The sequence below is a fragment of the Ornithodoros turicata genome, unplaced genomic scaffold (genome assembly GCF_037126465.1).
Source record: "Ornithodoros turicata isolate Travis unplaced genomic scaffold, ASM3712646v1 ctg00000911.1, whole genome shotgun sequence".
NCBI lineage: Eukaryota > Metazoa > Arthropoda > Arachnida > Ixodida > Argasidae > Ornithodoros > Ornithodoros turicata.
Genome location: NW_026999415.1, coordinates 97,128 through 125,116, shown reverse-complemented (window position 1 = coordinate 125,116; position 27,989 = coordinate 97,128). Strand labels below are relative to the sequence as shown.

General features: G+C 45.6%; 1 protein-coding gene and 1 long non-coding RNA gene across 3 annotated transcripts in view; both read left to right on the top strand.

Annotated features, from left to right (window-relative positions):
- The window catches only part of LOC135375638 (uncharacterized), a 97,313-nt gene that overhangs the window by 15,232 nt on the left and 54,092 nt on the right, over window positions 1-27,989 (top strand). The window lies entirely within an intron of this gene.
- LOC135375642 (uncharacterized) lies at window positions 9-27,647 on the top strand. Of its 2 annotated transcripts, none has more exons than XM_064608314.1 (14): window positions 9-115; window positions 1,310-1,447; window positions 1,566-1,656; window positions 2,469-2,570; window positions 3,677-3,814; window positions 4,243-4,344; window positions 5,560-5,697; window positions 6,182-6,283; window positions 8,449-8,586; window positions 9,802-9,903; window positions 13,393-13,530; window positions 14,057-14,161; window positions 15,748-15,885; window positions 21,262-27,647. In XM_064608314.1, exons 4-14 carry the CDS (start codon window positions 2,474-2,476, stop codon window positions 26,826-26,828), a joined length of 6,765 nt encoding a protein of 2,254 aa, XP_064464384.1. In that variant the 5' UTR covers window positions 9-115; window positions 1,310-1,447; window positions 1,566-1,656; window positions 2,469-2,473; the 3' UTR covers window positions 26,829-27,647. The 2 variants fall into 2 exon arrangements, with proteins under 2 accessions (XP_064464384.1, XP_064464383.1); XM_064608313.1 differs by having other exon boundaries at window positions 1,563-1,656.

The following is a 27,989-nucleotide window of genomic DNA, read 5'->3' as shown; positions in this document are numbered from 1 at the left end:
CGCCTTATCTGCCTTCCACAGAAGCAGGTTTCCCATATGCGTCGCTTCAGACTCCGCCAGGTGATCGATGGATCTCCATCTCTTCAACTGAACATCACTGGAAGTCTAAAGTGAGGTGAGGTCCCCAATACGTATATTTTTCACTATTATTTATGCTGCGTTGTAGCGATTCACTGTGTGGTTGCGATTATTTTTACTATCCTCACTGTGTTGGTAAATTGTTTTTTATTAACTGTATAGCGTATTTTTAGAAGCGGGATTTTCTTGCGTCTGTCTTTGCTTATCCTGCTACTCCTCTGCGACTCATTATCTATTAATCTGTATCGTCACAGTAAATAACGTACGCTGCGTCCGGAAAGGTGGTTCGTTAAATTCCCCAAGCATCACCGAAGCGCGCCCTTGCTTCTCCTTCGATTAATATAAAGCGTCACTCTCATCGATGGTCGCTCAGAATTCCCACCTATTTGTGCCGTCTGCTTTTTTTTTACTTTCTCGGTGGTTGTGCTGCGGTTAACTGGAACGCTCGTCATTAATGCTACCATCCCTAAATAACTGCGTACTTCGCCCATCATTGTCAGCTTGTCGTCTCAACACGATTTGTTGCATCCGCAGTGGGAAACAATCTCACTTGCCATCCCTTCTCGTGTCTGGTGGTGTCTTTCTGAACAATTGCTGTCGGCTTTTGCTCATAGTTCGTTATATAAAGTGTAAATTTAATTATGTCCTCGCTAGGAAAGGTCACCTTGGGTGGTCCGCAGGCAGAAAAACAACTGATAAGATGATGAGAACCCATGAAGGCATCACGTGAAGTACCCTCTCGAGCCTAGGAAAGAGATAATTATCTTTTTCCTAGTCACCGTGATGTGACTAGCTCACATAGGGCACATAGACGTTGTAATATATAATTTTTTCCCCTTCTAGCTTAATTGATACATATTATAATACACATTTTTATATTTGTGCAGTTTTGAAACCTATAGCTCCCCTTGATGGTCCTCTATTCGACAGAAAATAATTTTTTTTTTGTTATGTTAAACCAGTAGGGCCCTCCTGTAGGTGAAACTAACCCTGAATGACATTACTGACATGCCATTTAAAAGTCAGACTACGGACACTTTATGAATACGTTGTGGAGGCGATCGTCAACACAACGCAGTGACGAGCATGAATTTATGAACGCCAATCGTTGTTAGAAAGCATGCAGCAAGCCCTGTATGGAATGTGAGACAACACAGTTTACACCACACTTGTGACCACACCATGCACGATCATCATGAGGATGTCTCGTAAGTCACATCGCACATTGCAGGTGGGCCATGGGTCCGGCGTGGGAACATCGACGACGATCGTAACTGAAGTGTTCGGCGGAGCCAGGGCACGATGAGCGCAGGGTACAAGGACTGACACGTGATCTACCTGGTGCTTGAAAGAAGTACTGAAGAAAAAGGTTTGTAAGACTCGAATACTATTATACGCTCCATTGTGTGGTATTGCATTCAGCCAGATAACATAGTTGACGGGGACCATAGCCCGCATTGCCTTGACGTTTTCTTTTACCGTAGCAGGTATTCGATCAACCTCCCGTCAACACGTGCCATCACAGCGAGGGCTCCCAGGGAGGTCACCTTCTTGCACACGGTTGTAACGCGCAATAAGGTAAGTCCCGTCAGAGCCTCCCACTTACCAGAAACGACCGACTGACAAAAAAAAAAAAAAAAAATACGGAAAAAAGAAAAGTAAAAACGCGTATGCTGGAATCTGTTGCGTATAATTTGACGCTAGATAAACATTTTGAACATAGAACAGATTCCTTAAAGGGACTGTCTGGACTCCAGATGTGAAGTAAATAGGCCTCATCAGATGATAGTCATTCATGTAGTAGTTTTCTTTATTTTTTACGAATCCAAGCGGAAATATTTTACTCGTTGGATATGTTACTTGCAAATCGTTTATTTCAAGTTACTTCGGTTATGTGACTGGTTGTTTGACATAATATTCTGAGAGATGTTCGAATATGTTTATTCGCGTCATCTTCAGCAAACTGTTTCGATCCCTGCCATCTGGGAAGTGAGAGCTTCGGCCACGCTGATTGGTTTTCGCAAGCACGTGACCTTACCGGAAATAGATGCAAACACGTCTTCGAAGGTGTCTTCAGTGATGTCATGGTTGGTTTAGTTGCGGTATTCTCAGTGCGAATTTTCCACGCGCAATTACTTTTACTTTCATATTGTTATTATTTTTTACAACTTGATGGAAAGAGAGATACATAACAAACGTAAATATATAGTGTAACACACTAGTGCGTAAATAACGCAGTATAGGCAGTATAAAGACTCGTTTGCTTCTATAGATTAACTGCAGACGGCTTCATCATTTGCAAAGCTCATTTTACCTCAGATAGGCGACCTTTTGAATCGCTATGTTTCCCGTGTGTGAACCACACTCTGAAAAATTCTCCTACTTTGCAGAGACGATGACGACCGTTACGACAAATAAATCAGAGCTGGAGCTTCACAAACTCCTTGAACGAGCAGTCCTTCTCTCCTACTACGACAAATTCATCGAGATAGGTGAGCCAAAACGGAACTTCATATCACCGGGCATGTCATCCAGGGACGTGACACTTTCGCCGTCAACCACGCAGCGCCGACAGGTCGGGAGTGACCGCTGCCGATGTCATGGGTTCAAAACCCTGTACCATGCGAGCACAAGTCGCTCACGTCCTCCTCTGAGACTGTAGCCAAATACGCTGTAGCCCGTGCGATGGGGTTTAGCGAAGGTTGAGTAACTCTCGGTATAGGACGAATGATAAGGTACTTCTTGACCAGAGTTCCCTTTCGAGGCAAACCCCGAAGTTATTAGAACGCCTATTTCCTTTCTACGATCGCGAAGAGGCAAAGGTCCAAGTACAAAATATCGCGTGCCAAGGTTGTCTACACCGAGGGATGTGTTTATATGGACGTAATTCCGTTTGCAGAAATATGTTTCAAAGACAACTTTCACCTTGGAACCGAAGACCCGCTTAAATGGGTTGTCGGGTCCGGAAGCGCGTGCGTAAGATCGATGGTGTAATTTTCTGCACCGCTTTATAGCTTCCTTGGTGAAGTTTCCCTCCCGAAATCAGCTTACATATTAAATAAACGGGATTTAAAAACTCGCACAGCCTCAGAAGTCCCGAAAAAAATCTCCTCAGATATAAATAGCGTTGATCCCGTAACATTTGGGGAAATATATTTTTCGTACGATTTTTTTTTCATGTTAGATGAAACACCCTACAACAGAAGCCTCAAGTCCTGAGAACAAGTACTTTATATTACTAAGAGCAGCTACTTTACAGGACTCTCTGCATATTCTCAAGCATAACGATGGTCGCCTCGTGGTCTAAACACTTGGAATGAGAGGAAAATCTGTTGAAATATACGTAATTACCTCAATACTATGCACTTTGGAGTACGGATCCACATGTCAGTGCATTGACATAACGCAAGGCGACTGTTCCGTCCACACACACACAAAAAAAAAAAACAGAAAAAAAAACACCGGTCCAGATAAATAAATATTTGATATCAAAACCGATGGCTGCAAACAATGACACTGGTTCCTCTACAACGCATGGAGTCACGTGACTTGATAAGGCAACTGTCCACCCTAACCTCACTTCTTGATTTGCCCTTAGGCGGGGACAATGTGCAGCAGCTTCGTGACTCCAGCGGACACGATTTCCAGGAGTTGATCAACATGGTAGATATGGCCAGAAAGCCACCCCACGTCAAGAGGTTCAAGAAAGCACTGGCAGAGTGGAAACCAGACCCAGGTAAATCGAAAACTAAATTTGAAGAAAGGGCTGGATCTTATGTACCGCGTGTTGGCACGCGTGCGCGGTACATATAATGGCCGTACAGAAAGCCGGCGTTTCGTTGAACTAGGCCTCAGAGTCCGGCCTCACAATCAGATCAGTTAACGAGCTATTTTCTGCAATCTCAGTAAGTCTTTCTAATGATTCTAATTGCGTTCACGAACCTCCTATATGGAAGCAACGATTGCGTAAGCTTCTGTGGGAACGCCCGGCTCTCCGAATATGCATAACTTGGCAGAATGTTAGAATAGTTAGGTAGAATTGCAAGCGGCTGCATTCCTCTCTAAAGAGCTTACTCAACCGACAGTTACGTTACCGCCACATTAGCCATTCAGTCGTTTCCGACAATGCAAAAGTGCGTCTCAATCTAAGAATAAAAACGACAGTTGCAGCAACGTCCACCCCAGCGGATGGAGCAGAAGGGGAGCTTCACAAGCTACTTGGAGGAGCGGATCTTCTCTCCTACCACGACAAGTTCATGGAGATAGGTGAGTCAGAATAGGCCGTGTCGATGCGTACGCGGAATACTAAAGGGAAGCTAGTCGTGCGTGTACATGTGCGGACAAGGGACGGTGGCCGCATGATTCAGAGCGTACCCGCGACCAATTAAGAGTTAATTTGGAGAAGAGAAAGGTACGGATTGTATTTAAGGAAACGAAAATCCGCTTAGCACGCAATACGTATTTTGACTCCCACCTTGTTTACAAGCATTGGGGAAGGAAAGAGAGGAGGAGCCCTACTGCTCCGAGAGGTGAAGCCGAGATTTGGGGCCACTCCAGGTGGCCCCGGTGGTCCTGGTAGCGACACACTTGGGTAGTTTCGGTGTCGCTTGAGTGTGCTCGAAACCGGGCGTCGGTCTGGGGTAGGTCCAGGGGTCCAAACCTCCAATTCTAGACTTGAACATAGGGTTCAAGGGACGTCACCACCGCGGAACCCTCGGTGTCTCTCCGTCCAGAAAACGTTGTACGCTGGTCTCATTTTATAGCGCGGTCACCACCGCGTATCGCGGTTGACGCAACTCTTCGTGATATTCCTACACTCCAAGGAAAAAAGGAGTAAAACTGGGAGTAATTGCAGCTTCTACTCCCCTGGACTGCAATTACTCCCCATTTTAGTCCCTATGGCACGACATTTAGTCCCGACATTTACTCCCCAGGACTGCAAATTGTCATTGAACTTCGCGAATGTTCTCCTGAATGCAAGAGTCTATGTAGATATGTGCCCTTGTTAAATTGGATGGCATATAAGGCTGTATAACTCAGCCACCGCAGCAATTTTCCAGGCACACAGAGTAAGAAACAGTTAGAGCGTTTTTCTTCGCAAATTGTGCCCTATGTATATGGCGCAAGATTGTGTATAACTCGATATGTCACGGTTTGGCGGCTTGCTTCAAAGCAATTTTATGCATGCGCACGAATTATGTACCTGGGACTCTTACAACAGCGCGTGAAACACAGTCTCCATTCTGTGACATTCATTTACTCCCAAAAGGAACTACTTTTTGTGGCAATGTATTTAGTCCCCAAAAGAAGTAAAAGTGCTCCTTTTTTTCCTTAGAATGTAGGGTTGGCTCACCTTTCAACGTCTGCTGTACCACCTGTATACGCACATAATCTCCATCAGTGTGTTTTAGTGTTACTTCTATAATGCTTGGAGTCACGTGTCTTGGAACCTTAACCTAACCCTCTTGGAATTGTCTCTAGGCGGTGACAATGTCCAGCAGCTTTTTGACTCCACGGCGGGCGATTTCCAGGAAGTGATTGATCTTGTTGATATGGCCAGAAAGCCATATCACATCAAGAGACTGAAGAAAGCACTGGGCCAGTGGACAGGACCGTCAGGTAAATGAAGAACCAAACGGGTAGAAAGGACTCCATCTTCGTGTATCCCGTATAAGCTTTCGGTACCGGTGTATAATGGCACCCTGAATGCCGGGAACGCTTTCTTCGTTGGTTCACAAATCCAATATTACGAGCCAAGCAGTTGACGACCTATTTTCTGCAATCTCCGCAATATACCTAATCGATCTAATTGCATGGAAGAACATTTCAAATTGAAGCAGATGATCACATAGGTCATTTGGGGGTACCGGACTTCCGCATGCACGATTGTATAGAAATGTAGAATTGAGAGATAGAGGTGCCGACAACCTACCCACAACTGACTCGATTCTCAAACGCGCTGTTGCCACATCAATCACTCTGTAGTTTTATCTCTGAGCACCGTTAAATGAAGATAGTGATAGGAGTTTCACGTTATCTTACAATGAATTATGATTTTGTGCGGATATCGATCGATGGCTTAACAGTCGACATTGCTTTACAGTCGCGGTAGCGTCCAGTGCGGCTGACGAATCAGAAGGGGAAGTTCACGAATTACTTCGACGAGCGGATCTTCTCTCCTACCATGACAAGTTCATCGAACTGGGTGAGTTAAAAAGTGTGTCTATGTGCATCGAATACTAGCGGAATCGAGGCATGTTGTTGCATTTGCAAAGGCGTGTGTATCGGTGGGGCTGGTGGTGGTGAAAGGCGAAATATGGGATAGAGGGGAGTGTTAAGATAGAGAGAGTTAAGCCGTCATCTAATTCTGTCCCGAATGCTAGGTCTTCTTCCTGCGCTGAAGAAGCGCTAAATTTCAGCTCGTACACCTTTGTGAGCGCGCCACAAAAATTCCACGCTTCACTAATTGGCAGAGGGCGCGGCATGGTGGGTGGACGCCCCCAGCCAAAACGGGCCCTCGGGGTGTTTTTCATATACGTACTTTTACCATATAGCCGTGTAGATGCAACTAAACATTAAAAAGGCTAGCTCTCTATACAGTTACAATTATTATTACGAATAAATCTCCTTTGACAGATTGATAATTTCGGCATGCTCAGCTAACACTGAAGATGTTAGAATGATGGGATGGTTGTGTTGAAGCTCTAAAATTGAAAGCTCTAAAGTTGAAGTTCCAGTGGAAGGGAACACGAAAAGAAATGTTTAGTCCTGTCGTATTTTGTGCTCTTTGCTTAGCCTTTCTTGCCATTCTAAGATGTAATTTAAGAATGCTTATTTTAGAATGGGTCTAAATGTTTTCCACATCTCTTGAAGAGAAAGAATGAAAAAAGACTGAAAATAGGGTCTTTGTGATTGCAGAGGTTAACGAGCCCTATAGTATAGGTCATCATAAAACTATTTAATGCGAGACAAAGGCAAAAATTCGTATTCCAGGTCTGGTAGGGCCTTCTACAATAGGGATGTGTCTAATGTGTCCGAGGACACTTTACGGATGTTTAACTGAATATAGTCCAATTGCCGGGATCTTTACTAGTTTGAACCGCACCGGCTTTCAACAAACATAACAAAATACAGTTAACGTTTCGGGTCCCATTCGGGTCCCATCATCAGAATGACGCTGTCCTGGTCGTCACCGGGTATTTACGTAGAAGAGGAGCGTAGCATTCTGGGAGGGGGCCTGGTTGTCGATTGATAGCTTCTTTTGTTTTCTTTATGTGCCATGACTCCAGCTGTCTCCTCACCCCCCATTTGTTCTTTTTCGCCAGAATGCATGGGTTGTCAAGGTCTAACACGTGTCCTGTTTTGCGCGCGTGTTCACACAGTTCTGTTGGGTTTGTTGCTGATTTCTCGATATCTTTCTTGTGTTCCTTCATTCTTGTTCGTGTCTTCCTTCCTGTTTCTCCGATGTACACGGCAGGGCAATCTTGACAAGATACCTTGTATACAACGCCTCGTTCTTCTTCCGGTGGTGTTCTGTCCTTGGGGTGGCTTAGTACGTTCCTCAGTGTTGTCGTGGGCTTAAATGCAGTTTTAATATTCACCTGGGAGAGCACCCGTCTAATTGGTTCTGACACACCCTTCAAGTAGGGGATGGTAACGTACATGGGTCTTTCTTGACTACTTTCCGCCTGTTCCGGGCGTGTATTCATCATTCGGTGGTATGTATCACAGATAAATTGCTCGGGGTATGCCCTTCTTCGTAGATCCGCTTTGGCCTTTGTTATTTCTTCATGTCTTGTCTGATGATCTGAAGGGATCTTCATGGCACGTGAAAGCAGGGAACGAACAACCGATCGCTTGTGTTCAAGAGGGTGCCCCGAACCATAATGCAGGACCTGACCTGTGTCGCACGGTTTTCTGTAAACCGACGTCTTCAAGTTTCCGCACGGGTCTCTTTGCACGAGGACATCCAAAAAGGCGATCTTTTTCTCTTTCTCCTCCTCGCACGTGAACTGGTGTGTTGGTGTGTTGGTGAAATTCTTCTTAATAATCACAAATGTGTCGTCAACATAACGTCTGTAAAAGGTGATGAATTGTCCTGCGTCCTCTAAGGCCTTGTCTTCAACAAACTCCATGGCTAAGTTGGCAATGGTCGTTGAAATTGGGCTGCCCATGGGGCATCCGTCGGTTTGTTTAAAGAACCTGTTCTTGGATTGGAAGAAGGTTTGTCCGAGGCATAACTTTAAAAGTTCTAAAATTTCTTCAACTGAAAGATCAGTGCGGTCTTCTAAGTCAACGTCAGCTCTCAGCTTCGTTCGGACTACGGACAGAGCTACGGATGTTTAACCGCGGTATTGGATTTGTTCTCAGGCAAAGACAATGTGCAGCAGCTTTGTGACTCAACCGACGAAGACTTCCAGACACTCACCGAGCACGTAGGAATGGCCAGAAAGCCCCTTCACTTGAAAAGATTGAAGAACGCACTCAAACAGTGGTCAGGCCATTCAGGTAATTGGAGAAATCCCGGGTTCTGGTAAAGCGACTCACTTTTCGTGTACATGCTCCTGGCACTCCATGGTAGTATTCATACACGACGGTCCGTATTGGCCAAGGAGAATTCGGTTGTATACGTGCGGTGTTTTTTGATTCCCAAGTGATAGGCTGAGTATATACATAGTTGCAATGTGTTACTTGGCACTGTAAATCAGTCGTATTTTGCTTTACGTTTCCTTTACTTCAATCTCCGCCCGTTATGCTTCGAATTATTCCAGTCGTTCTCACGAACAATCCACGATCCACAAAAGATGTTACGGCCCCTTCGGAGCACGTACAGGTTGAGGTTATTAAAGGCATGTGCCTCAACAGGGATTCTGAACTTGGGACGGGAAATTGGGGAATTGAAATGGGGGAAGGACGCCACGCGGCACTCACTTCCGGTCGTCACTTGTGTAGTAGGGAGTAGGTATGAGTAGGGGCCCCAGGGGATAGCGCCTGGATGAACGGCAAAACGGGTGCATGCGTGAGCGAAAGGGTGTTGATGACCGATCACGTAGGGAGGTACCAAGGGTGTTGCAGTCCTGTGTCTCAAAACCTATACGCACGACTTCCTTGTCAGGTGGGCTCCAGTTACATCAGTCATTGTGTCATTTTATGACCGAGTGTTTCTCTGGAGCTTGCAAAAGAAATACAGTGAAGGTAATAAAGTAAGTGAAACGGTGGGCCCAGATGTTTCCTCATCCATTTCACAAGTCAGAGGAAAAAAGAAATCCTCAGCCCCTCCTATGGTTTTATTATCTTGTCAATGAACAGCGCGATGGCCGTAGGTTGCTATAGGTCTGGTTCCCTTAAGGACGTGGACGTCAGCCGCGAAAGATATGCACGATGGCTCACAAACCCTATTGACTGACATGTCTCCCGCATTTCAGAGCCAGCTGCGTTTCGAGATTCGCACAAACGATGTAATACGCGTCTCTTACCCTTTGTTGTGAAACTCTGTATACAGGCCCTCATCGTACGGGAGAACCTTCGCTGAAATATGAACCGCGTAACAGGGGGTCAAGTGTTACATCCCCTTCTAATTATGTCCTTCCCCTTTCTGGTCCAGTATAGCTTACGTATTCCTTTATGCTAGCGGGTCGATTTTATCTTATCTTAGCTGAAAATTTAAAATCTCACTACTCAGACATATGTGTCTGTATCGCCTACACTGAACTTCCTTTGCAGCCGTAATGACGTCCATTCCTTCAAACGAGTCGGAGCGTGAAGTTCACGAACTGCTTCAGCGAGCGGATCTCCTCACCTACTACGACAAGTTCATCGAGAAAGGTGAGCCAGAATGCGACTTCGTGTCACCAAATATAGCGAGCTCACAGGTACTTCGGTTGTTTTTTTAACGATCAGGATAAATATTTTTGGACATGCTCGCTGAACGATTCGCCTAACGATTTTTCCGCAGTCAGCCTCGGTAGAAAAGTGGTATATTGCGGCCACATGCCTCGGATTTGAAATGGCGCGAACGTTTATACGAGGCCTGTATGCCTTGTTACGTCTCCGAGTTATTTGAATAATGTTCGACTTTTTGGAAAGACGATTGGGCAAAACGAGCCAAAGGGAAGTCAACTGTGAGCGGCATATACGTTTAAGGTGTCAACAGGTATACGATCTACGGTGTGCCGAGAGTAAAGAACACTACAATGGTACGTAGATGAAAAAGAAGGGCGTTGAAGACACACCCCCCTGACGATAGCCCTGAGACCCCTGTATCTGTCCATCTCTCGTCGTCTCCTATAGTCTCGCGGGAGAGGTAGATATCTTCGTTAAAGTAGAGGTATCTAAATATCAAATCTCTAACGATGTATAAGTGGTGTTACAAGAACACGTCATTCATCTAGCTGTCCAGTGTAAGGAACATGTTCCAAAAGCAACTCCAACCCTGCATACCTGTATAAGGTTAGGATAACCACATATACTGTTCCTGTTCATGAAATAGCTTGTAATTGAATCAATTAGGGTGCCATAGAACCGTGATATCGTCCACGCAAAGAGAGATGGTCTGACCTCTGAAGACATGCGTTCACCTGGGATTCTTTACGACCTGAGTTGGACTATCAGTTCATGGTTGTTCGTATTTAAAGTCCATAGGAGAGGAAGACGATCAAGTAACATGGAATCAAATTCGTGGCGTACTTGGTGCGGCTCGAAGCGTGAACTCGTGTTCATTAGGAGAAAACGCTTTGTAACCACGTGGAACCCTCGGGTGGCTGAAATTTTTGTCACCAATTTTAATCGTATAGATTATAGCTGAAACTGGCAAGCTGGTGCTTGCCCTCGCAGAGCTCTAGCACTAGTATCATCAATTCGAACCACCGCGAAATAAAAAAAAATATGAATCGGACAAATTCCTATGCTCGATGATACAGTCTCTCGACTCGAGACCGTCTCAATTCAGTCGGATGTGGTGCGTTGGTTAGGATCGTCACAGTACACAAAGCAGTTTTCAAGCAGTCTCCGTCCGATTACAATCCAATTTCTATCACAAGCTTGTCTCGCCAGTTGGTGGAGCGTAAGATTTTTAAAAATGTCACAACTTTTGTCGAAAACAATGGCTTTTTCTATTGTTATGGGTACCGTTTTAGAAGATGATATACCTGTCAGACGCAACTGTCCCCAATCTTATACGATCATCTCTCACTCGACCTTGCTCGCCAAGCGGCTGCAGTGTCCCTAGATTTTGCTAAGGCACTTGACACGGTATCACACGTATCACGGTATCACGGTCTCTTCGATGAACGAGCCTCAATATCCAACACTGCAGTTCTAACCTGGACTGAAATTTTCTTCGACAGTCGGAGACAATGTGTCACACAGTGAACACTTCGTCGCACTTTGCCCGCGTGTTCTTCGGTATTCGCCAGGGATCAGTCACAGCGCAGCTCTTTTTCTCATAGATTGAGAAGTTACCTGTCAAAAAGAGTTCGTTACAAGTTAAGTTACCGTATGCAAAATGTAACTAAGTTAATTCTTCAGTTCTTCAGTCTGAAATGTAACTCGCAGTTAGTAAGTTACTTAAAAAAAAGAACGAGTTACTTGTCAAGTTACTTCGGAAACAAAATAGCATTACGCAGGTGCAGCGCGCGTGAGCAGTTGAGTTAGAACTTGAGTTGCCTGTGTAGGGGTGCAACACGCTTAGTTCGTTTTCGTTTATGTCCAACAATAGAGCTCTCCCTGTTTGTAAAGAAACGACGTCATTGTGTTGGACAGCGCTAAAAACTTGGTAGAATTGAACTGCTCGCGAAGCTAGACGTGAACAAGGTTGCCTTCGAAAGCCACGGTCTTGGGGGGGATTACGATATGGTCCCTTAAAGGGATGCGACCCTCAGTCCTGCTTTTCTTTCAGTGGGACGTAGCGAGCAAGTGCACGTTCGTGGAACACGGGCCTCTCCTTCCGATTTGTTTCGGTTTCTAATCAGTCTGTCTACCAATGTCATGATGACGTTTCTCTGGTAGAGGTCCATTGAACGCGCATCTTCCTCCCTGTGGGCGCACAATGGTTCAGCTTCATTTCAATGGCCGTCGTTCCTACTTCCTGAATAAGACACTGCATTGATTGAATATCACATTTTATGGCAAAAAATGCCATGAAGGCTCCGGAGAGAAAGCAAGAAAATATGTGGACGTGAGTGAAAAGCGAGTTAAATGTAGCTTGGAACTTAACTTACTTTGGCAAAGTTACCTGAAAAAGGAACGAGTTCCTCTGAAAGTTACCACGGCGCAAAAGTACCGAGTTAAGTTAGAAGTTACCAAAAAAAGGAACTTCGTTACAGTAACGAGTTACCTCGAACTCTGCAGTTTTTCTCGGTATTTCTCAATGACCTGCCACCTGACCTAACCTCACAGGTCCGTTTGTTTCCCGACGACCGCGTGTTTTATTGCGTGATTTGTTACGCGTTCGATTCACAGGATTTGCAGTCTGACTTGGGTAATATTTCAGCTTTGTGTCCGACTCGGCACCGAATCGGCACATTGTCAGGTACAGCGGTCGCCGGGCAGACCAAGGTTGTTTGCCTTCATGAGCGGTTCTGTGAAATGAAACCACGCACGTATAAGACATCTGCCGGTCACCCCTATCGGTTCTTCTTAAATCAGTACAACAATGAGAGTAGTGTCTTCGCTGTAGAAGCCGATCTGCCCCTTCCTATACCTGAGCTCTGCGAACAAAGAGGTCTCTTCCGTCGCATTTTTTTATAACAGTCACTCGAGCACAGATATGCTGAGCATGCATTTCTTCGAGGCTGGACTATTCCCTCGAGGTTCATTGCAGGCAGGCAAGGTTCACAAGCAGGCTTTTCTGTGCCGTACCATCGTCTGTTTCACCTAGTGCTTTGTGTTCGTTTGGCGCGTCTCTAGCTGACCACCATAAAGTGTTTTGTACTGGCGTGGTGCTGCGGAATTGTTAAGTTTGTATATGCCCACTATGTGTTCCATTTAGCATAACTGTTGTTATATTGTTCGAGTCAGTGATTAACCTGCAGTACCCTAATTTGTATAGTTGACTGTGTTGACTTTTTATTTAACCTAAATCGCATGGTTGATTTGTCTCCTCTCAGAGTTATATAAGTGTATGCGTAGGCAGTGCCACCTCCGTTACGTAATGCCCCTAAGCGGGCCTCTAACTAATGACCAATAAATCAATCAATCAAAAGGACAATTTCTCTCACTTGTACAGCAGCGCTTTGCGTGATCTACAGCGCATTTAGTAAATCGTCTTCATGAGACTTGGAACGTGTTTAACTTACGTGTCCAACTTGACCCCAGGCGTAGACAATGTCCAGCAGCTTTTTGACTCGACGGAAGAAGAGTTCCAGGAGTTCATGGATCTTGTTGGCATGGACGGATTCCCTTTTCACATGATGAGGTTCCAGAACGAACTGGAACAGTGGACAGGGCATCCAGGTGAGCTACGCACCATTGAACTGAGGCACAGCACTCGGTCCTCGTGTACCGAGTGATGAACACACACCTATACCCTAATATGCAGTTCAGTTTTTTCTCAGTTTGCACGCTGTGTAGTAAGTCGTGTGCACAATGCAAGCTAATAGTGTCTATCGAGGTCTATCGAGGTCAACCCATTTAGATACATAGATCGACAATCCACCGCTGTCTTTGTACTTATGTACCACATAATAGCCACCGTTTTTTTTTTTTTTTCATTTAAATGGGCCCTAAAGATGTTCGTGTTTTGTATCGCATAGGGTACTTGAGGCAGGTGTATTCCGTATTGAATGGTTGTTATATTAATACACGCACGATGCAGCGAAGGAAGTATCGTCGTTATTGCCGTTTGCATGCGCTGGTGCTATATATTTTCCTTTGAGATGTCGTTCCAATGCATACACAATGTATGTAACACATATAACACAGATAAAAGTTCAATTATCATTTTTTTTCAGCGTGCCAAACAAACGCTTATTTTTTTCAGCCGCAATGACGCCCGTTCCGGCAAAGAAACCGAGACTGTCGGAGATTCACCACCTCCTTGAACCAGCGCGTCTCCTCTCTTACTGGGAGAAATTCGAGGAAATAGGTGAGTCCAAACGATTAGCACAGCTTGCACGGCACACAACACACAGGGCGGTTGTTGGTCTGTGCAGGCTATGGTAAGTGCATACTGAAAACCCTGTCTTTCCGTTCGAGGCAAAACGCACTCTGTCGCCTCATGCCATGGAACAACCGCATGAGTCAGTCAGAAGGGAAATACGCGAATCGTTACGGGTAATGATGATGAGTATTTTCACTGAGTACATATGCTCAAATATGAGTGTTGGTGCTTTCCGAGCAAGGGATACTTGGAACAGCATTAGGAACTTTATTTTAAGATGATGAATGGGGAGTTCCATCGCCACGTCACATACTCTACCTCATTGCTGGTGGAGATGTGGGGAATGAAATAATGAGCCCCTTGAGTATAAGGATCGAAGTCCTATGGTGTCCAGAAAGGTGCAGAGAGCTTGGAGGGCAGAGCGTTGGTGGACTGCGGATGTGGTCAGGGACCAAGCAGTTTTCTGTGGAGAGGGGAGGGGAGGATGGGCGAGAGTCCGTGGGCAGATTTGAGGGTCTGTCATGGGGAGGGGGGCGGTCTTAAGGAAATTTCGTGCTGTGCGGCGCACCATCGTCCAGGAGATAGGGTTTTTACATAGGGAACACGACCGCATGGGGTCGCCCCCCCCCCCCTTAAATCCTCCCCTGTCGGTGACCCTGTATGAAAATGATTGTGTAGGGTTTGTTGCGTGATCACCTGTTCGAAGTCTTAGCTTAAAATAATCTGTAGGTAAGGTTTCGCCACCAGATTACCGTTTAAACATTATTTACGTTGCCGGCTAATATCACATTCATTTACCGCGCTGTACGACGCCGTCAAGCCCAGACAGAAAGTTTTTTTTAAATTCCGTGTTAGCGCCGCGAAGCAACTGTGCCTATAAGCGGCGTACAGACGAGGACAGATGGAGAGAGGACAGCAAGAAGGAGTGGGGGACATAGGGGTTAGTGTGCGTCCTAGGCCGACTTCAGGGGGAACTGTGCGGACATTCGTCTGGAAAGTCTTCGGAAAACCCAGGGAAATCCTCAGACAGCACAGCCGGTGACAGGATTCGAACCCGTGTCACCTCCCAGTGTCGGCGTTGAAAGCGATCATGACCAACGATCATGACTGGTGACTGATGATCATATGACTAGTACACTCAATGGGGGAAAAAGGAGTGGAACGGAGATCAATAGCGGCTCCTTATAGTCCCTCAGACTGCTATTCCCTCCCCATTTTGGTGCCCTAACCCCGAGGTTTAGTCCCTAGGACTGCAAATTGTTACTGACCTTCGTAAAATGACTTTCAGAATGCAACAGTCTACGTAAATGTGTGCTGTTGGTCAGTTTGGTGGCATAAGACTCTATAGTTGAGCCAACTTAGCGATATTCCACCTAGAGAGAGTAAGGAACTGTTAGCGCATCTTTCTTCTCAAATTGTACCCTATGTATGCCGCAAGATTTTAGATCACTATAATTTTTTTTCTGTAACATTTACCAAGGTGGGTATAACAACCTTCTGCAACGCATTTGTATTAATTGTGTTCATAAAGCCTCAGACCATTTTAACCCCAGTGTTGAAATTTCCCTTAGGCATGGACAATGTGCAGCAGCTTCGCGACTTGACTGACGAAGAGTTCCATGAGGTCATCAACCGGGTAGACATGGCCAGGAAGCCGTTTCATGTAAAGAAACTCAAGAAGGTACTCGAAGAATGGACGGGGCCCGCAGGTAACCGAAAGGCCACCAAATCTGGGGGAAGGGTTCCATTTTCTCTCACATGGTGTTACACACACTCGCACACGCCACGTTATTATTCCCTATAGACTCGCTTCAGTGCTTGACGTCATGGCGATGCGGCGGCGCAGCTATCGTGCTTGGTCGGCGAAAACCGCGCGATCAGTAATTGTGTGTTTCCGGTCATTATTAAGGGCATGCCGAAAAGTGGTGCAGCTAATGCATGTCCTTCGCGGTACAGAATGGAGAAATACGTAGCATACACCATGCGGTTTCCGACTCCATTTTCTCTACCAGCGACGTCTACTCTATGCGCGTGAGCGGGCGCGCCCTCTTGATTACAAACTGAAGTGGGTCTATGCATTACACAATGCCAAATATATTTTCCTCCAGAGCTTGTTAGTTGATTGGCAGATCCCCTGCTAGGCTTCCAACTAGCATCTCTCGTGCGTTGTTTTCTTTCTTCGTTTCATTTCTAATTTCCCTAATTGCTGTGAAGGAGGCTATCCCTGATCACAGCCAACGGTCGCATATTCGCTGATGGGCAGCCCATTGGGCCAGCGTGCATAAATTTCTAGTAAGGCAGGTGATGAGCAAGATGAGAAAGAAGCGACGTGGCGGCACTGCATGCCATACTCAGCGTGAGGTCATTACATCGGTCTTTGTGTTTTCTAATAAGGAGCTGTAAAGGAAATGGCACACATGTAGAACCTCTGTGCTTTCCTCAAAGCTTCTAACTTGGACGCTTCAGATGCCTAACGTCTCTGCTGTAAATCCTCCTGCTTTTTCATCAATTGAATTTCAAAAATTGCTTGCCAAGCAAAGGATGTCCATTCCGCGGGCTACTCAGACGCGACAACCCTTAGGCGACTAGAACGCCGTCTACTGAAAAGGCAAGCAAACACCCAAGCGAGTTTGAGACATATTCGCGTAGTGCAGTGCACGACTCATCATCGAAGGTGCAGGATTTGTGTTTCTCAGAATACAAGCACGTAAGCCTGATATCCGTATGAACTATGAAGTGCCTGGATGCGAGTTTTCGGAGGCAGCAGCGATACAGCGACACAGACGCGGAGAGAGAGAAAGACCAACAGAGGGCGCAGACCGCGCACATATTTCTCACAGGCACGAGTTTCACGGTTTAGCAGCTAGTGGTGATTGGTAACCTGTCTGAAATGCGATGATTTGTAATAAGAACATCCGATTTCGAACGTAAGCGCCAACCGAATATGCATACCGCACGAAATACGCTCCGGATGGCCAAAAATTGGCTTTTTATTATATACCGTATTTTCACGCGTATTAGCCGCGGCTTATGCGCAATTTATTTTTTTCGCGGACGCTCTGCGGCTTATCCGTGGGTGCGGCTTATCTGGTGGCTATTTTTCCCTGGTACTTTCCCCATACCCCGGGTTAAACGAAAGGGCCGACAGCGCCTCATGTTTTTCGGAACAGGACCGCTCTGCCAGTGCACGAACAATACCGAACAGGGGCGGGTCCACTCCACATTCGAGTGGACGATCCCGTCAATCCACGAAAAACACGCAACAAGGGCACAATCCGATCTTAGTAGAACACTAGAACTGACCTCCTTTGTTATACATCATGCCGACAACGGAATGTGGACAGGGTTTATGGCCTTCCCTACGGTCTCCTTTGTCGGCAGACCCACAGGAAGGGTTCAATACACCTGACATCGGGATAAAACGTGGTCAGCTAAGCGTCAGTTCTCATTTGACGAGAGCAGCAGCATTCGTGGACGCGGGCACGGCAGTTTGAGGTGAGGCATGGCTCCAACGCTGAGGCACAGCCACGACAGCGGCTTCACAGTAAAAAGTATTTTGCCAGCGTAAACTATGCGGTGCTTCTTCCTCATCATGGTAGCCCATTTCTCCTTAGTTTAAATATATCGCATCAGCTCAGTGGGTCTTGACGCGCGGTCGTCATCACATCTTTGAAAGTTGTCAATGGTCAATGGTACGAGGCCTTATGTGCAAAAGTGCGCGTTTTACCCACAGATTATTGGATAAGCATAATTGTCGTGATCGAAAGAAGTCTAAAACGTTGCCCAGAAACTACAACTGCATTGTTCACAAACGGTTTGGCCGCCGATCGCGGGCGATGTTTGGCGCCGATCTTTAAGGTCACGTGTGCCATAACGTTTCCAGTGACGTGCGACCAGGACCTGTCCAGTCAGCATTGAGTTAGCCCTGCACGCTTTCGTATGTGGAGCAATACATTGGGTGTCAACCCCGTGGCTAGCAAGCACTACCTCTACTCCTGTCCTTCTGCGTCTTCCCGGCATTCCCCTCTCCATCCAGATGGCACCTTCAAAAGTGGACGCGAAATCCACTATGTTGGCAGGTAGTCGTGGAATATCCTACCCAATCCAGTTTCCCGAAAGTGTTGGAACCCAGTGAATACAGGTAATATATAGCTCGGATAGCCATGGATTAATAGCTAACTGTATTTTGGATGGTCATTGGCCGGAGAGATCAAAAACTGGGCGGAGCTGCGGGTATAGTCGGGTCCCATGGATCGCCAGGCTCCCTTCGACGTATACGGTACTGGCAGAAGCTGAAAGGTGTCGACCCTCGACGGTGACTCTAAATGAAGACTCGTGAGGTCTCTTTAGAGGTTTACAAGCTGAAGACAAGCCATAGTATACAGCATTGGTGTAAACAATTTTGTGTCGCCTTTCGGGTGAAATATCGGTGGAATAATGAACGTGTGGTGTCCGTCATAGTCAACGCATAATCCCGTGATAACTGTGAATGAGAGAGACGCTACAATGATAGGTCGGATAATTATTCTTGCCAATCTGGGAGTCACTTAACGAGCGCTAATATTTCCGCAGGGCACCCCGAACTTACTTCATACCGATTTTCATGCATCCTCAGCCTCTATCAACAATGTGGCAACATTACGTGAAACTTGTCAGCAAATGATTTATGGATCCGTTTCAATTATATAGGGACTTGACGCGGCAGGTGCTGAAACTTAAGTCAGTTGTTAAGTCAAGTAAACTACCAGCTGTTAGTCAAGGTTAAGTCAATTGTCAGAAGGACACCAATGCTACAAAGAGCTTTCATCTTTACGAAGCTTTTTGATGAGAAAACAACAAAGTTGCACACCGGCTTGACGCAACAAATAACAATTTAATGCAGACATTTCGTCTCCCATGCGGGGGACATCATCTCTGAATGATGAATCAGTGAATGAGGACATCATCATCTCCTTTCACTGATGATGTCCCCCGCATGGGAGACGAAGCGTCTCCATTAAATTATTTCATAGAAAACAACGAAATTACACACGGGCTTGACGCAACGCTCGCATCGATACGCTCATGACTTCTCCTGGCTTCTGGAATATTTTTGCATTAAATTATTTGTTGCGTCAAGCCGGTGTGCAACTTTGTTGTTTTTTCTCATCATGACTTCTCTTGGCTTCTGGAATATTTTTGCATCGAAGCTTTTTGAGTTCCGTAGCGTATTGTGCCAACGAAGTTGATGATCGCTCGGAACATGGCAACCGAATACTTTGCGAAGTTTTCTGAACTATATAATTGCGTAGCGGGAAATGTCACTGTCGGCGCGGCCCCCTGCTAGATATATGGAAGAGTTCGAATAAGGAACAGGTGACTGACTATTCTAGCCATCTCCCAGTATATTTGCTGCTCCTGTGCCGCTTCAATGCAGAGGAGTGACACCCAGGTGTTCCGTAAAATTTAGTCCCAAGCTGTACAGCTCTCAATGGGCTACCATGAAATATGCTTTCGACAGACGGGACGACTTAACTTTGGCTTCGTAAAGCGCTAACCGCATACGACAAATTCTCGGCGGAAAACAGGCCAACCGTCACCGTTTTTCCGGTGAGCCGACGCGAGCAATGGGAACTTCGCCGATGTCTCGAGGACACTGGTAACAGAAAAATTCGGCGAGGAGTGGAAGCGGCCGCTCGACGGCTGCCAATTGCACCGCTCCACGCGCTATCGTTCCATGAGCGGATATGCCGGAGCAGTGGTGGGCATTTCGGATGCTCGTATGGCTAACCTGGGAAGTGGGAAGGCACGCTGTCACCCGCCCGCTACTGCCTGAGGGCGCGTTTTTTTTTTTTTTTTTTTTTTTTTTTTTGCGTTTGCTTCGCGTATATGCTTTGACCGCAAGAACTTGTTCTGGGTGCCACTGTAACTTTTTTATGTGTAGGATAATATTTATCGGTTAATTTGAAGCCAAAATTCAACACGGACTAACGAAACGGCCGCTAGGGCGCCACCGTCCGCCACAGTGGAAATCTGTGCATGCGGTTCATCCCGCCGTTTTTCCGTCGAGTTGTCATGCCGGTGGGAAAGTTGGCCGTCTTTCCGTCGAGAAACCGCCGCATGCGGTTAAGGCTTAAAAGTGCTGGATCGTTAGCCACCTGACAAGAGGGATGCTGCCTTGGCAGAGCTTGTGACATTTATTCAGCGCTGCGCGTGGGAGTCTGTCGACTAAGCGTGACTCATTGTGCGTAACGTTAACCGATGACCTGGTCTTTGGCCGGCAGTTTTCGCGAAAATTGCCGTTGTTTTCTTTTTCTATTCCTTTTTCAGTTTGATGGGGGTCTGTTTATGGGAGTAGCCGAATTTGTCGCATGACGACTTAAGTCTCTCCCTATTATTTTTTTTTTTCGCAAACATCAACATCGAGGGAAAACGTGTGTGTGGTTGTATTTTCCTCTTCGTGTTTGACCCTTGTTCATAACACTGCATTATGTCAACCTCGCCAAGGTACCAACTACCCCAAGCATATACCGTGTGACGTAGGGTGACGTACACTTGCGTTAGAAATGGGTCACGCGCACTTAGTCGTCGTTGATACGTGTCGTCTACTGTGGCCATTATATCGTTTTATGTAACGTCCACACAATCGTCGATGTTACGGAGGGTCGCGACCGCGCGAATAGCCCCGAGAACAGATAGTTTAACCTTCCGCTACGTATCCCACGCTTCTTGGTTCCAGTGTGGGAGGGTTAAAACGATGAAATTCTTGCCCGGGGGTGCCACTGGATCTTTTGAGAGGTGCTGTTGCTGATTTCCTATTCAGAGATGACTCACCTACTGCTCGGCCCTTGTCCTACTGACACATCTCCATTAACGTGGAATCGGCTTTCGTCCATTATGTCGCTGTTAAGCCCCACAACAATCTGATTTATGTTTAAACAACACAAAACAACATAATTCACACCAAGAAGGCATTTTTACACTGTTGAATTTTCATAGCAGGAGCAAGCTAACATGTTACGTAACGATCATACATTGCCAGCCTGTGTTCGATGAATTATTTCGATCAATGTGCTCGTGTTTCTAATTTCCCCTCAAAATTGCAGGAGTTTGTCGTCTCTTCTCAAGAAGAATGGCTTCACCGTCTGTAGTTGATCTGAAGATGGAAACGTCAGAAGAATGGAAGGAGGTCAGGAAGGAAATGCATCGAGCCATAGCGGACAGAGATGAGACCCGTGTTCTAAAGTGCCTGGATGCTGTGCCTGCCCTGAAAATGTGGTTAGATGCCGATGAAAATGTATCTGCTCGCTACAAAGCTGTTGAAGAGAAAGCTTTCCGCATTCATGCTCTGCTAGTATCGCGTGATTGCAGAGTGAAGAACCACGCAGAATTATCGTGTTACGAACGTCTCACACCTCTTGACCGAGCTGAAATTCAGCGGGAGTGGCATTACACCACAGAACGCGTGGACTCTTACATCGACTATCTGAAAAGCAAATCACGGAGCGTCACCAGATGTGATGACTTCAATGAGCGATTGGAGAAGATGTTCGAGCACCTCTCCAGTGACGAATTAAACAGGAATATTCTGAAAGTGGCTGCAACAGCACCGCACCTACAAGTACTATTCGACTTCAACAGTGAGAGCGTTCAGCGGACTACGGGACGGAGCAATAAAGGTGAAGTCGGTCTCACTTTCTGCAACAAACAAAGAGTTTTCATCGGGGCCAGCACTACAGAAGCAGAAACCTGTGGAACTCTCATTCACGAGTTATGTCATATGGCACTTCGCCTAGTGTATAATAATGATTGCAAGCCTTATTTCTGCGAGGATACGGAGGGAGAACAGCAATATGGAGCCATTCTGAATGACATAAAAGGAAGGAAACACGGACTCGATGATCTCATCCAACTAGCTCTCAGCGATGATGAAGAACAAGAGCTAATTGTACGGATTCCTCACATACTGGCCCAATATGGTTGCGACGATAGAAATAGGGTTCTGGAACGGGAAGTACCGGAACTACGAAAGTTTTTCGAGGAACATGTCATACCGGACATGCGGGAATACATTCAGAATGGCATTCCATCCGTAGAAGCAGAACAGATAGAAAGGGAAAACGAGAAACTCAACAAAGCTTGCGAAACTGGGAAACTCAATGTCCAATTCGAGAAACCAATAAGTAGAAGTCTCTGGGAGAAGGGGTCGCTTCATATTGTTACGGGTCCAGAACTGAGGCTTCTCGAAATAATGGTTCACAACGCTGTGGAATCTACTGGTCGACCATACTTGTTTTTTGAAGCACACGAGAGCTGCCCCACGCTGGACTGTGATGTGTTAGTGAAGAACAAATGTGCATTTGTGCTCGTGACAGTTCGTAATGTCACACACTTTATAGAAACTCTTACATTCCTGAGTGACGTGTCCCGTGTGACCGGAACAAAAGTCATCTTGCTCGTGGAAGACAGTGAGAAAAAAAACTTGATCAAAAAAGTGCAAGAAGGTGCATTATTTTCCGGGGTGCACGAAGATCACAGGATCGACGAAGCAAGCTTTGAGCATGTCACGAATAGCTGCAAAAACGAAGTTTTCAAAAATTCTTGCGTAAAACTTCAAGGTCAATATGTTTCACGGCTTCCAGAGGCAATAAATATGGACGCCTTCTTACAGTGCGTTGAGACTGCGGTATTCCTAAAGCTATGCGAGTCGAAGAACATTGACCTGGGACCTCCTCTTCATGGACTAGAAGAACGTGTTCAGAACTATTATGTGGAACGAGAGTGTAGAAGATCCGTGGAAATTGACTTAAAAAAATGCAATCTAAAAGACGACAGTGAGGCTTTCGCTCTTCTGGGCTGTCCACACAATCAGGTCGCAACACTTCTACCTCGCGGTTGTGAGCCAAAAGCCAAAGGGGAATTAACGAAGTTCGAGAAATTCGTACTCCTCCAAGAGCCACGTGACTACGAAGCTCTCCTGGAAGATGGTCATTTCCGAAACAAAGTAGTGCACCTGCTTAAGTTCGACGAACCTCGTAAGAGACTCTTGTGGACCAAATCAAATGGTCCTCTCAGTCACCTTCCAATGACGGGAAATGAGAGTTACACCGAGGACGCGTTGTTGAAACTGAACGAGAAGGTTGTGTTGTTGAACGTAGAGGAGAAGGTTGTCATTGTGTCTGGTGCACCAGGTATGGGAAAGAGTACTCTAGCGAAGCGCTTGTGCACAGAAGTAAAAAATCGAGATACGAAGCGGTTGGTGATGTACGTCGATCTTCCTCAGAGAATGGCATCTGTTAAAACAGCGTTGGCGAGTCAAGCGGATATCTGCAGATATCTAGCGGATCTATGCCAAGTACAAAAAGATGGTCTAGAGTTCGCTTTGTTCGAGGAAAGTTTGAACGTCGGAAGCCCTTTCGAGATCGTCTTCATCTTGGATGCCTTCGATGAACTGAACAAGGAATACCGCAAGTGCGTCTTAGAGCTTACATCGTCTCTATCTGAAAAGAAAGCTTGCAAGATATATATGTTTACTCGCACTGTATTTAAGTCCCATGCACAAGATGCTCTGCACACGGTGTCATATGAACTCCTTCCTTTTTCAGACGAAAATCAGGTGGAGTTCATTAGAAAATATGAGGGAACAGCTCATTCAACCAATGAAAATACTGGAGTCTCCAAGCTGTTCCAGCGACTGCACACGAACTTGAAGGAGACAAACGAGACAATCCTAGAAACCCCTCTCCTGCTTCGTATGATCTTTGAAATGAAGAATGGCGAAATTGCAGAGTCTGATGATTACTCTTCGTTACTTAAACGTGCAAACATATCAGCCGATAAGAATAAGAACTTATATATTGTACACATGTACAAGTTGTTTGTCTGGTACAAGCACCTTGTATTCAGAATTGAAAAAAGAAAAGAAAATCTCCGCCTACACGCCGTACAAGAGGAGAATGACTCCGCAGCGCTTCAGTTTTACGAAAACCATAAACTCCTCGCTATGAAGTGTATATTCCCTCAGGAAACCTTGAAATACTTATTGAACAAAGACGAATTAGAGAATTTAGAGCCCGAAGGACGTTTAATGAAGGACGCAGCTAATAATTGTCTCAAAGAAGGATTTCTGAATGGTCTGAACAACGGAATTCCAGAGTTCGTTCATAAGACATTCGCTGAATTCTTTGCAGCCGATTACTTACTGAAAAAAGCGAAAGTAACAGAAAATTTAGACCTGAGGGATGTCATTGTCAATCTGTACCGTGAAGAAGAATACAGCGGTGTAATGATGTTGTTCGACGCACTGGCATCGGAGTCCTTTCCCCTTCACTCTGCTGTGATGAACAATGACGCTTCATATTTTGAGCAGCTCGATATCCAAAGAGAGGATATGTTGAAAGTCGATGAGCTCGAAAGGACGCCACTGCACTTAGGAGCCCTGCATTCTGATCAAGCAACATTGAAGAAGCTTCCGATGGATGATGAGCTAATCACGAAGGATTTGTTTCAACTGTCACCGTTTGGGTACGCAGAGCTGCGGTCTCCATGGGACGCAAAATACGCTGGAGAATGGATGGAATGCTCGCGGACTGAGACTTCGGCTGCGGGAGACAGACTTAACGTGTTATGCGCTCGATGCAGTGAGGAAGCAGTGAAACGTTCTACCAAAAATCTACGCACGTGTGAAACCTTCGAGGAAAAGAGACATTTTCTTGAACGAGCAATATTCACGGCTGTGAGACACGACCTACGAGGCGTTTTAGACGTTTATCTGACCTATGTGTCCCCGAGAGAGAGTACAGTAGATCTGCACAGAGACATCATGGACCAATTAGAATCACGCAAGGAACGAAGCTCGAAATGTTCTGCAGAGTCTTCGGTAATTGGAAACCTTGATAGTTTTACAGACAGTAGCATGAGAACTGTCCCTTTTTACGCAAAGTCCGAGACTGTTTGTAAAATGCTCCTTCCTTACTGCGATCTGGGAATTCTTGATATGGATGGAAACACAATGTTGCACATTAGCGCGAAGAAGGGAAATCTGGAGACAACACAGATTTACCTCGCACATTTATCCGTTAACAATAGAAATGGACGCTTTCAAACTCCTTTGCACTTGAGTGAAGATGCAGAGATTGTGAGGCTACTTCTTCCTCTTTATTCCTCAGTGAATGTTCTCGATTATAACGAACATGCTCCGATAGATATATGTGCAAAGAGAGATGATTTGGAGGCCATGAAGTTGTTACTCCTTCGCACTCGGACATATGACACACATCACATGAGACCAAAGACAACGCTTCATGTGGCTTCTGCCTCTCTTTCCCTTAAAGCTGTGACGTTTCTTCTACCTCACACAAATGCGCACATGCTTAACGACGAGGGAGAAACGTGCTTAGACGTTGCTTGGACAAGTTGGAAATATCTGTCGAGTTCGGATTCCAACGTTATGAGGTGTCTCATACCACACTCGCTCGTGAACTCACCTGAAACGTTCGGCTCATCACCGTTGTACGTTTGGGCGAAAGATGGTAGAAGGAAAGCGATGCAAACTCTATGGCCTTATTTGCGACACAGTGACCCTAGGCATGCACAGAGGATCAGCAGAAGCTCTGTGGATGTGCGGAGGGTCTGGGATTTTCAAAAAGAAATTTGGTGTCTGAAACTTCTCTTCCTCCATTTAGATGACATCGCTGGTGATCCTTGTAGCCGTAAACTGCTACATGATGTGGCCAAGGACAAGCTACGTGAGATAAAAGAAGAAAATTTCATTAATTACATGAAGCTGTTACTGCCGCATTTAAATCTCAGTGAGCAGGATTATGTAGAACGTAGAGTAAGAAATGAGGACATCGTTACGTTATATCGGAGATGGTCGGACATGAATAACACCGATGATCCCCACATTGACGATGTCGACACGGAAATGGTCGATGACGATGGCAGTATGAAGTTGCTCATAGAAGCAGAGGAAGGTAATGTGGAAGCTGTGGAACTTCACCTCTCACATTCATCTGTGTGCTTTGCAGATGAAGAAGGGAACACTGCATTGCACTGGAGCGCGTCGAAGGGACACACAAATGTGGTAAAGATTCTCATTCCTTTTTATACATCAGTGGACGTGATCAATGTGCTTCGGAGAACGCCCATGCATGAGTGCGCCTCAAATGGGCACCTGGACGTTGTGAAGTTATTATTACTCCGCTCTAGAATGAGTTTCCGTGACATGCTTGGAAGGACACCTCTTCACTCGGCCTGTGAAAGTGATGAAGTTGATATCGTGAACTTCCTTCTTCCCCACTCATTCCCTAATATGCGCCAAATGTTCGGTCGCACGTGCGGCGCTTTTTCCGCTGAAGGAAGGAAGATGAATGTTCTTCGATGCCTCATTCCTCACTCTCTTATAAACTGTCCTAATTGGATAGGCCAATCACCAACGCGAACGTGTGCAGATCATTATATGAGAGAAGAGGTGGTGACATTATTGCCATATTCTTGTGATTATGACGCTGCGAGTTTATTGACGCCTCCCTTGGTGTCATTTGATGAGGACGATATCAGTATGGAAAGAACGCCTTGTCTCAAACTGATGGTTCTCCACTCAAATGTCACGGCAGTGCATGCGTGTTTCCGTGGAACACCCAACCGCATTCAAAGGATTTATGTACTGTAATCCAAACCTGCGTCCAAAGGAGACTGAGAGATCAGTATTCCTGAATTATATTTCTCTCTTGCTTCCGCACGCAAGTATTTCTGCTAAGGAGGATGAAGGCAAGAAACTGTTACAAAAAGCCCTCCAAATTAGTCAAGATCCCGGATTGATTAGCGTGCTTCAGGAATGGCTCGCATGAGTGACATTCATTCATGATGCTGACACTTGTTGGTACCGTGGCACCGAGTGGCACCGAGCTTTCAGTGGGCATGAGCTCTGCAGATGATAACGCAGTTTTCATAGAGCTTTCAACAGCAGTATACTGAGTACTTACCTTCATCCGATAAAGCACAAATATTAGCCAGAGTCAAAAATGAAACGAAAAATCGCTTTTGTGATGGCCGTGGCTAACGAGTTTTTTCTTCTTCTCGTTCCTTATATTACAAAGTGCCGTTTAGTAGTAGGTGCATAAGGTGATTTGAAAAAATTTTGTTTTTACCTATTGTGCTAGTGATATGGTTAGCTACGTTATACATAACACACTATTAGAATACATGCTGCATGTGATTATATTTATATGGTTCATCTCACCGTTAGTGGATATTACTCTAAGACAGCGATTGAGCACCAGGTTCTTAAAACAATGTTGGTCAGTGTTATATCCTTTTAGGTTGGTAATGGATTGTCATCGTTGCTCGAAAGATGTGTCAAGTTTAATCCATCTAGCAGGGTGGTACGCTTCAACCCTGGAGATATATGGGGTCCTATGTTTACCGCCCTTGGTGTCAAATGTATATACCCAAATGTCAAATGTATATGAAATAAAGTGTTTTTCGCACATTGGAGAAGTCTTAATTCAAATTAGTTTGGAACTCTCACTCATTTCACTGCAGAGTTGTGTAAAGTAACTATTGTCGAGCGAAACACATGTGCGAGACAGTCATACATTTATTACGATCGAATAAATGTACGGGTTGCAAATTGCTTTGGCAGTTATGATTACAGATTACAGTTTAGTTACAGATTATGGAACATATTACTTTACTTTAACGTAATAAAGCTTTGTGTAAAGGAACTCCGACTGATCCAAAAGTACCAGAAATTGGATTTGTGTTCGTGTGATTAAAATGATTACATGCAGCTGTCCTTGGAAGTAATGTGTCTAGTTAGATGTCATCAAGA

What these genes read in the sequence shown, in the direction of transcription:
- LOC135375642 (XM_064608314.1), top strand. Translation starts at nt 2,474, where the DNA reads ATGACGACCGTTACGACAAATAAATCAGAGCTGGAGCTTCACAAACTC. An exon ending in CCAGTGGACAGGACCGTCAG is followed by an intron (nt 5,698 to 6,181) that starts GTAAATGAAGAA and finishes ATTGCTTTACAG; the next exon opens with TCGCGGTAGCGTCCAGTGCG. An exon ending in TGACAAGTTCATCGAACTGG is followed by an intron (nt 6,284 to 8,448) that starts GTGAGTTAAAAA and finishes ATTTGTTCTCAG; the next exon opens with GCAAAGACAATGTGCAGCAG.